The following is an 11,174-nucleotide window of genomic DNA, read 5'->3' on the forward strand; positions in this document are numbered from 1 at the left end:
CATTTTCAGAGATTTTAGGAATAAGCTGCTCAGAATGTTGTTCCCTTTTTTTGCATTTGAGTGTACGATGCTGCCTCTGTGGGAATTTTGTCCCTTTGATTCTGAAACAGGGAAAGAGAGAAAAATATTTCTAACTTTGGGAAGCAAAATTAGCTCTAAATCCAACATTTATACGTGAAACTGTCTTTATCCTCCATCAAGCAAAGGAGTGAGTTACCTGGCAAGTGAGGCACATGCAGAGCAAGGAGTTCGGACGGTTGTGTGAAACTTCCCCTGTCAGGACAAGGTTTGCTACAATTCATTCACTCCCCAGAAACAAAAATAACCCAATGTGTGCTTCTGTGCTGTTGTGCAGCTCAGCCACTCTGCCTATCACTTTCAAGTGCTTGCTGGAGAACAACCACGTGGACAGGAGGATCGCGCGCTTCGTGCTGCCCGTGGGAGCCACCATCAACATGGACGGGACGGCGCTGTACGAGGCCGTGGCCGCCATCTTCATCGCCCAAGTCAACAACTACGAGCTGGACTTTGGGCAGATCATCACCATAAGGTACAAACCACAATTCCACATGCTGGGGCTTGCTAGTCTGCATAGAGCCATGGAATCTGCTGAGCTGGAAGGGACCCATCAGGGTCATCATTTTGTTGAGTCTGAGGCACTACTCTTGTATGTAGCAAGAATGAAACTCATCTTTGCTGTTATCAAAGATGCATCCTCATAGAAGGGTTGTTTCCAAGTAAGAGATCAGTCACTGCTCAAAGAGGAATTGTAGTGGTCCTTTTTAATAGATGCATGTGGACACCAGGAAATGTGCTTCTGTTTGAAGATAACTGTCTAATTTTTGCTTTTAGGCAGCCCATTGATCACTTCTAGCATTGGAGCATTTTATTATTATTGGTGTTTAAAACACTATTTTCAACTTCACAACTGTTTTCAACTTGTGTCTTCAAGTGAAAGGAGAAGGTTAAAAAGCTGCAAAACTGAAAGTCTTATATCAAGTGACAGGGAATAGTGCATGCCGGGAAGCTCTTGCAGGATTAGGGGAAGAGGGAAGGAGGACAGATGCTACCATCAGGGCAGGTTTTCACAAAGATGTCAAGTCACTAAAATGTTTTCTAATTGTCTTCTCTGCTGGTTGTTAAAGCAGAAAGCTTCATAAACAACCATACTCTCAGTTGGTAGAGAATGTTATAGCTGTGTACTCCATCCTTGAAAGGTCTGTAATGGATCCAAAAGACTGGAAGATCCAGCTGAACAATTACTGCCAGAATAACTCCAGTGACTGCCAAAGAATTCCTCAGGGACTGAAACCTGCAGGTTTCCAGCAGGGAACAAATGATTATAAAAACATTCCTCATAGTCAGAGCTTTGTGCAATATATTTGAGATCTCCTTAACTACCCACCCACTGACCTCACCACTGCCCCATTTACACTGCTGGGCCTTGCCCATCTTCTGCTGGACCTGAAAATCTTCATGACAAGAAGAGGAGAGTGCTGAAAACAACCTCAGATGACAGCTGAGATTTGCTAATAGGCTTTTGGCAAGACCTCGTTGGACTACAAAAATAAAAAATAAATTGTGCCCATATGAGCTCTTGCTTCAGGCCTGCACTCTCTTTGAAAACTGTTGGAATGAGCCTGTGCTAAAATTTTGTCTTTTCTGATTTGGAATTTCAAGATTTTTTTTTTTAGCATGTCATGCTAAAACATGGCAGAGCATGAGCAGATATTACACACACTTTGAAGTAAAGAACAGTCATTTTAAAAATTAAGGAGAAGGGTGATAACAAAATGCAAAGAATGTAAGCTCCAACTTTTTCTTAGCAGAACCTCCTTTTATCTCTTTTACCCCCCACATTAAGTGCTACTACATAAGGACCATACAGAAGTAAACCAGTAGACTGAAAATACAAGTAAAGATTGAGAAAAATCCAAGAAGAGAAGAAAAATAAAAATATGCACAAATGAGGACGCTAAACAGGAAATCATGGTGGACTCAATTTCTAGATCTTAGTACTTTAGGACCTGGAGATTTAAAATTCAAATAATTCTGAATGCCAGGATATTTCTTCCAGAGGGGAAAAATTATTAGACAAATAATCAGTCTACTTTGCTCATAGTTTGTAAAATCCAGGTTAACAGTTTCTATCAATGCAAACATTGATGTAGCAGAGAAAGAGAGTAAAGATTTCCATCAACTGATCACCTTACAGAAAAAAATATCTACATTAAGGTAAAGATGGAAAGGAATAGCAGATGAGCTTGCTTGTAAAACCTTAGTTAAACACTCCTGGTTTTACTTCCAAGTAAGTCCTGAGACTTTGTGGCCTGATGTAAGAGGCAGAAAGCAGAAGCAGTCCTGATCAGACAGACAGTTCATAGCACTAACTGGAAAGGCTTTTAATGTTCATTATAGTTATCTCTTACTCAGCTCCTGAACTTCTGTCCCTTCTTATCTATGCTCTATTACAATGTTATTAGGATGTTACACAAATTAACTTTTGAAAAATTTAATTTTAGGTCTTTCCCCTTCCCTATCATACCCACATGCTAATGTGTCTTTTTATTTTAAAAACAGGGCTCTAGGTACAAATACTGTACTGGTACACTGTACAGCTGTAAGCAAGGGACTGGATAGCCCTGTGTTTCAGTTTCCATATGGGTGAATACACTTATCCTCATTTTCCATAGTAGGTTAATGAGACTTAACTGCTTTCCAAAAGCTCTGACATTCTTGACTGATGAATGCAGAGGATTACCAGTGTAAATGCTTTCTGTCATCCTTTTACAACTGTCAGCATTTGTTCTTTGTCTTTCTGCTGGATGGCCTAGCTCTTGGAAGTCACTAGTTCGGTGGAAATGAATACAACCAGTCACTTTTGCTCCTGGAAAAAATAATTAAATCCCTCCCTTAAAAATAACATTATGAAAAAGAATGTTAAACTTGCCAGGTCTACTCTTGCCCTGGTCTCCCACTCACTTCTACTTGCCTGGCTGAAAGATTGTATGAAGGTCAAGTAAAAATACTTTCCAGAAACTGAACATGTACAGTCACATTCAGGCTTGCTTCACATTTAGATCCAAGTATGCAAAGCCATGTGCTGTGCAAGGGCTTCACCTCTGGCCCAGTCTCTTTACCCTTGGCCTAACCCTTGAAACGGATTGACAGTAAAGTCCCCAGGCAGGGCCAGCCACAGATTTGTGACCCAGAAGTGTCTGCTGGGAGCTCAGCTGCCAAGGACAACAACCATGAGTGGGGCTGGCAGACTCCTGGCACACAGCTCGGGGTGGCAGAACTGGCAGAACTCAGCCCACAGCCTGGCTGGCCCCTCTGCTCTGCACCTTTGATACAGGGAGAGAACAGAACTGCTCCACCGGTGCCGAGGCTGCAAAGGCTGAGGGTGAGAATTCAGCCCTGGGCAGACAGTCTGCCCTGTTCCTGCTGTCTCACCTGGATTCTGTCCACAAAACACTGGCACTTCCATGCATGGCTTGTGTAAGAGCATGGTTTAGAAACATGGTTCCTTCCAGAAAATAAAGCTTATTCCTTTCTTTCCTTGCTAAAGTATCACAGCAACAGCTGCCAGCATAGGTGCTGCAGGCATCCCACAAGCTGGCCTGGTGACAATGGTGATTGTTCTCACCTCGGTGGGGCTCCCAACAGATGACATCACGTTAATTATTGCTGTCGACTGGGCACTGTAAGTAACACAAAGCTCTTGTGGCTTCCATGGTGGCAATTTGGCTAAAAAGGCAAATGGTCTCCAGGGGTACAGTAATACAGATATATATATATATATATATATATATATATATATATATATATAAAAAAGCAAAGGAAGTGATTATGTAATTTGAAATGGTATTAACGTAGCCTTAGATTAAAAACTCTACTGATGTGGACATTATATTGAAAAAGACAAATGAAGGAGTTTAGATGACTCTTGGAAATATGTCTTGCATGGAAAGGCTGAAGAAATGGAGTCCATTTAGTCTAAAACCAGAGCTGAAGAGGTCACCACAGCAGCTTTTTACATAGATAAGATTGTCCAGAAGAGGACATTAATAAATCTTCACATTCACAGGGAGGGAAGATGAAAAACTAGAACAAAGTACCTACTTCAACTGAGATCCAAAAAGAACTTAACTTTTATGTAGAAGGATAGTCAGGCAATGGAAGTGGCTGCACACAGCCGGGCTGGATGATGATCTTCAAGACAAGTTTGAAGGTTGAGGCAGACAAATGTGCTTCAGGGGCAACTCTGGCACCTTGCCTTGGGCAAGGATAAGGGGCCAACATTCCTAGGAAACATGGTTTGCCTGCACTCCACTTATCAGCCCACTGACATTTCAAGGCCATCATCTCAGAGTAGTGAAGCACTCTGCAAGAGACCTGAGCCACTGCTAAAGCCAGCAAGTAGCACTGCCACCACTGGCAGCCTGGGCCACAAGAGCCATGGCAGCACGGTGATGGTGTGGGCTGTGTATGGCTACTGCTGCTGCAAGCCCAGCACAGTCAGCCTGAGTGCTGGCACCACTAATATCTTCCTTTCACCATGATGCAATTCTGTGCTCTCTGATTTCAGTGCTAAAGAGGCAGCGCCTGCTTGCAGCCCCCAGGTTTGCAAGTGCAGCTGTTCTATAGAGAGGGCACTTTGCTGCATCCCCAGTCACTTAACAGCACAGCAGGGGCTGATACTTAACACACTCATGGTGAAAGGGATTTGTGTCACTCATGAGAAGAGTCACTTTAAAAATTCTTATGAAGTGGTTTATTTGAACTCTCAACTTTCATGTAAATGCCAATGAATCAATCAATTTTGAATAGTTTAGGAAGATGAATCATAAAATACTGATCCCTAGCTCATTAGTATGTCAATTAACTGTGTAACCACAAGAAAATGTCCAAATTATCTTTATTTAAGCTATATAAAATATATGTCCTTTAATATAGGGAGTTTCATTGCATCAGGGTTCTGTGTAAATTGTGTTACAAGTCCATTTGGTTATATATCCTATTTTAGTCAACTTTCAGCCACTTTTTTTTTTGTATGAAGAATTGTGAGAAAAAATATTTTCTGTCCAGTGTAATAGAAAATTATTATTATTATTAGCATTAATAGGAGTCATGAATCTTGTGTTGTAGGAATATTTTAAGACTGTATTACAAAAGCCTTTTCCCTCCATATTGCTCAGTTTTTGCCCAGTTCTTGCAACATCAACATTTCACTGTTCTTCCAGTAAGCCTTCATGGGAATTAGTCTTCTTTTTGTCTTACACAACTTTTCAGAACAACACAGAAAAGACTCTTCAAGCTCTAGCTCCAGATGGTATTAAAAAGTGAGTAAGGAATAGACCCAGTTTTCTGTCTTTTGCAGATGACCTTTCAAACAAAAAGCATATTTCTGTATTTTGGCACTTGGTGGTTTCAAGAGCCTGCAGATGTAAAGTGTCAATGTGGTTGACACGGTAAATTTTTTCAGTATTAGTTTTGGAAGTCCTGGTGTATGAAGAATGCTTAAAGAAGGCTGGTTAGATGATCTCACGAGACTGAAATACCCATTACAATGCACTGCAGGTATTACAACTCTTAGGAAGCCATAACCTGTATGTGACCTTCATACCTCTAGCTAGTGCTTAGAGACATAAAGAAGAAAATCAAAATGTTTCCTAGCTCATTTATCAAACACAAGGTAAAAGTTTTACATCTTTATAATATTAATTACAGCTCAAATACCACTGACTCACATGTCTGCACAGAGAGAAATTTCACCAGCAGCAGGTTGGCCTCTCAGTGGAGAAATGCCAGTGGTGTGTGTTGTGATTCTCCTCATGCACAGTGCAGACTGCTCCACACACTGAATGAATGTGGAACACAACTGGTCAAACAACGTGCCAGGCAGTCCCTTTTCTTAGGAGTTTCAGTGTGGAGCCCCGTTTCCTTGGAAAAATCCTGTCTTGAAAAGATGCTAATTAGTGCTCAAAAGGGAACTCAAACTCTTGAGCTCTGCTCATACAACTTCTTCTCTACCACAGCTGACTTGTTGCACAATCCAAAATTCACAACACTGAGTATCTTTCCAAGAATCACTATTTGATAATCAGGAAGGAAAGAAGTCAATGTGTAACAGGAACTTTTATCAGTGCGTGCTGTAACTGCTTTATTTCCCTGTTTAACATGTTCTTGTGGAAATTTTCTTCAAGGCAAAACCCAAAATCAGAACAGCAGGAATTTTAAAAAATTGATTAAGCAAACAAGTGTAGGACTGGGTCCTGGAGTCAAGAACCATATCTAGGTGTAGGCTGTAGAATATTATTGCTGAAGTTACTAGCAGTTGCACATACAATTTAGTAACTCCACACACAAATAAGCTTTCATGAAGGAATTTTCATAATTAAGCAGGCAAATGCATAAACATTTATATGCGCTGAGTACTTGCCTAAAATATCTGAAAAAAAATCAGCACAGAGTTTCAATTCTTTTCTATATTAAGATACAGGATCAAAAATCTGGGCAGTGTTGATATTGGACTGTCACTGACTTTAATAAGCCAAACATCTGGAGATTTCTGAACCTCCATTTTAAAACCTACATTTATAAATTAAGTTACTAATATGACAGAGTTTTCAGATGTATATGTTTTTCTTGGAAAAGACATGATGTATTTCAGACTTAAAAGCTATATCATCTATCTGAAATTTCATCAATTTTAACTATAGGTTCCAGGATGATTCAAGTGTAACACTTGTCTTTGTGTGACAGCCAGTTACTTTTGTCTGTTTACAATTTTAATAGATTTATGTTTTAGACACTGGGCAAAAGGTGTAAACAGGGAAGAAATCCCATAAATTAATAAAAGAAAAATAGTTCAACTATATATACTATATATACAAATATATATATATACTACATATACAAAATACTGTCAAGCATACAAGTTTAAATTGGAAAAGGTAACTGAAAATGAAGAATCTTTAAGAGCTACTGCATAGCCAGCATAAGAGCCAAAGTCACCACAGGTTTTACAGGAATGAACATTACTTAAATACGGTCAGTGGCTCCTTGGTTTGTGAGTGTAGTTACGTAGGAATCTTGTGAATTATTTTGATTGTATCCTGCCCATTCTACCAATACAATAATCTTCTGAAGTATCACTTTGGTTGCTAAGATTGGTACCATGATCACTAATATAAGGGACTGGTTGTGCTGGCTGATCTCTGCTTTTACTGATTTCAGACATTTGCAGCACCAGTCTCCAAATCAGGCCATACTGCTGGAACTCAACATACAAACTGGGACAGAAATGCAGGTGTGATGTGCAGTTCCACCTTTTCAGGCCTGAATCAGCTTGCATCTCTAGGGGAACACAGCTGCTCCACTTAGCTCAGTTCACACAATCAAGTGTGTGGCAGCACAACACACCAAGCTCAGAAAAGGCTGGAAAACCCAACTGAGCTGCTCAATAACTAACGGATGCTTGATACCAAACTTCTTAACATTTCTAAACATTTTATAGCTCATAAACCCAGCAAAACTGGCTTTCAGGCATAATTACAGCTGATGGAGGCACAGGAAAGTACCCAAAGAGCCAACACCTTACCTTTGCTGTTTCATTTTCCAGAGACAGGTTTAGAACGATGATCAATGTCCTGGGGGACGCGCTGGCTGCTGGGATCATGGCCCACATCTGCCGGAAGGAGTTCATCAAGGATGGTGACGAGGTAACCGCACTGTGAGCCAGGGTGTGCTGTTCCATGGCATAGAGCCTGTGAGCTCCCACATCTGGTTTCTCCAGTTTACAAAAGGTGTTTCAGAGCGAGGACAGAATTGGGCAATTGGCAGCTGAATTATGGAGAGGCAAAGGTATCCATGCGTGTGTATATGCATAATCAATGAGCTCACATCAAAAGCAACTACCCTGGGCATTGCAAGCCCCTGAGTCAGTATAATCTAAGCTACCCTTAAAACAATTTTCTTTCCAGACTAGTACAAGCACATGACTCCATTCTAGACTTCATTCTCAGACATCTTCATGTTTTCTACATTTAATAGAAGCCCTTCTTTACAGCTTTGCTTTTCTTCCTCTGTATCTTATTTCATACAGCACACATATCTCTGTATTCTGCCCCTGCCTCCTTCCACTCCTATGCATTTTTCCTTCCTCTTTGGCATGCATAATTCAGTCTTTCCTTGTAACAGGAACTCCTCACATTCTTCCTTCAATCCTTGACAAAGGAGATTCCTAATTCCATGAGCCCATCAGATTTGGAGGAGCTAATTTCCAACCATTTTAGCTCATTGCAGACTTTCATTACCTTTCTTCCACAAAGATAGAATAGTTCATGCAGGAACATTTCTTCATCAGGACTAATCTTCACAATACAAGTTTTATTTCTGTGCATCATCTGTAGTGTTCCACACAAATAACAAAGTTTTGTTTCTATCATTATTTCTTCCATTCTACAATTTTGTGGTCAATCCCATTGATTGGGATCCCCTTCCTAAAACTTTCATTTAAAATTCCTGCTCTTTGAAATAGCATGTAAAAAGACAGATAGTGTCCTCTGAGGCAATTAGCACCTGCAGTAATTACTGATGAGAGGATTAGGCCTGACTATAGGGGCTACACATGCAGCTACCTACAAACCCCCTAAAATACGACCTATGGGCAAGGTAGGTCATCCGTTACAAAGCCAGAAGTGTAGGCTGAGCTCCTGCATAACACAGGACTCCTGACATTTCACTGCTGTATTTAGAACTCAGTCAGAACTTAAGAAGAGATGCTGCAGTAATATGAAATCCCTCCTGAGGGATTATTTAGTCATCTGCGATGAGATTTTTCTTTGAATCATGCTCTGTAATGGTATTAAAATATACTGTTAGTCTGCCATATATTTTGGCTGCATAATTTGTGCAGTTAGTAATATATACCCAAAGGCCTTATTTTCTCAGCTGCAAGCCCACCTCCTTTCTTTGCCAGTATTTACGTCTTACTTTCCCCATCAGAATCTGGTTTGATTTAAAGAACACTTCCACATTTAACTTGTGAATCAGTTAATAAAATCCCCTTTATTTCCTTCAAAAGAGACAAAACTGACGAGACAGGAGTTGTTTTACTGGGTTAGAAGAAAGGCATAAGGCAACAACAAATGGTTGTTGGTGTATTTAATTGCACCCAAGAGCAAGCACTGTCCAGAGCTCAGCACAGTGGCCATTGAGAGTCTGTACCTTTTGAAGTGAGCTCTGGAATTCTGGTCTCTGTTTACCCTACTTGTATCATTCTACCAATGGGAAGCAGTTGTTACCATGAGTGTAAGTTCAATTAGAGTTGTGACAGAATTTGCATTTTTACAGAGACTCCTTTACTTCATGCCTTAGTGTATATGAGAAACAGCTTCTGGAAGTCCATGGGGGCTCTATATAATCCTGCTGAATGTAAAGCAGCCCACAGGCTTTCCAAGTAAAAATTCCCTTCCTGTTGTATATAGCAATCAGTGGCAGTATTCCAGATCTTAATGCTTTTCACATAGGTGCCATTGATCTGTGAAACTAAGCCTATTAACATCCATCAGATTGTGGCTTACCAGAGGAATGGCTGTGTGAAGACCATGAATGAATCTCGTGGACCAGAAACAGTGAAAGAGCTGCAGCACCATATACCCATACAAGTGGAGCAAGAAGAAACTCCAGTGGAGAATCACACTAAGAAATCCAACAGTAAAGACCACTGCACTATTGAAATAAATGAACTAGAAACAAATGTGTGACTGCTACACTCAGAGGTATCTCACACCCCAGTGACCTGATGCCCAATCTCTACCTCACAGCTGGAAGAAGGACTCTCTGCCTTGAACAGGAAAATGTGGACTTATTGCCACCCTGCTTGTACTGGAGCTAGGAGTCCAGCTGTGAACGTCACGAAAGGCACACAGCTTGCAAGAGACATGGGCTTCTTTAGGTGGAAGATTTTACTACTGAAAAATTAACTAATGGACTGCTACTGTTTTATTCTGCACTCACTGACTTCAATATAGTATTTGACACTCCTTTGGCTTCCTTTTTTTTAAAAGCTTTTTTTTTTATTTGACCCTTTTTGATTTTCTAACCAAAGCCTTTTTTTGTGAATCTCGGTAATTACCAACACTGTAGAATTTTTGCTATGTGAAAATGTTCCACCAAAATTGCTACAGATACTAATTTTGTCTCATACTCACTAAATGTAGAGTTTGTGCTTAGTTTTAGAACAGCAGTAAGAAAATCACACTGATTTCCTGATCTCAAGGTGTTACATCTATTCCTAAATAACAGTGCAAGCACAGGGGAAGTAAAGTGTGCATTTGTGAAAGAAAGGTCATTAAAGGAACTGTGACAGACAGCTTTCAGAGACAGGCAGTCAAGTGTGATACCTAACACAAAGATTTCCTAGGTCACTGCAGAGCACAGTTTGCCTTCCAAGTGCCAGATTTATTAACCTTTTTTTAACCTAACTCTTCAGTAAAGTCAGTTCCATGCACATGCAGTGGCAGAGGTGATGTGAGCTCTAATCCATAAGCACTGGTGCTAATGTATCCTTTCCTGTAACCTATAGGTTGTTCTACTGTAAATATATGTTCTACTGTGTAAACTCAAAGCTCAAGCTCATGAATGATGTGCTGCGTCCAAAGGGCAGACTGAACACAAAGTGGGACCTGACCATGCTGAGTTAAAATGGGGTTTTGTGAGGAGTTTGCTGTGGAAACTGCCCCATTATTTCTCATAATTCAGTTGACAGTCACTCCCTTTCCACTGTCTACTGAATCTTTCATTTACAGTAAAATCTGCTGCATATGTTTCCAATGTTTGTGATAGAGAACATTTTTAATAAACCTGCCATTTAAAAACAGGCTGTCTGTGCACTTCTGCTATTAGTGTCTTCTTATGTCTCTGCTAAAATAGAGAGTGGAAGTGAGGAGACCTTTTGAAAATTTGGGATTTGATCCAGAAATTACATACCAGCTCATACCAATACACTTGATATATTATATTTAGCTACTTGTGGCATAGCAGCTTGAGATACCATGTGCCTGGTATGCTAACATGCTCTTCTCATCTGTAAGGGAAAAATAACCCAGTCAAAAAGGACAATTTCTGCATTAACCAGAAGCAGAAGTGTTTCATGCATTAGTTCATTG

General features: G+C 40.3%; 1 protein-coding gene across 2 annotated transcripts in view; it reads left to right on the forward strand.

The window, feature by feature from the left end:
• The window catches only part of SLC1A7 (solute carrier family 1 member 7), a 48,824-nt gene extending 37,949 nt beyond the window's left edge, over positions 1-10,875 (forward strand). Inside the window, exons 8-11 of one of the 2 annotated variants that reach the window (XM_085586248.1) lie at positions 356-550; positions 3,569-3,703; positions 7,625-7,724; positions 9,534-10,875. In XM_085586248.1, coding sequence (XP_085442374.1) covers positions 356-550; positions 3,569-3,703; positions 7,625-7,724; positions 9,534-9,770 — 667 coding nt within the window. In that variant the 3' untranslated portion in view covers positions 9,771-10,875. The remainder of the gene's footprint in view (positions 1-355; positions 551-3,568; positions 3,704-7,624; positions 7,725-9,533) is intronic. The other variant, XM_021525042.2, reaches the window with a different exon arrangement.
• The last annotated feature ends 299 nt before the right edge of the window (positions 10,876-11,174 follow it).

This window comes from Lonchura striata, chromosome 8 (genome assembly GCF_050655825.1).
Source record: "Lonchura striata isolate lonStrDom1 chromosome 8, ASM5065582v1, whole genome shotgun sequence".
Classification (NCBI taxonomy): Eukaryota; Metazoa; Chordata; class Aves; order Passeriformes; family Estrildidae; genus Lonchura; species Lonchura striata.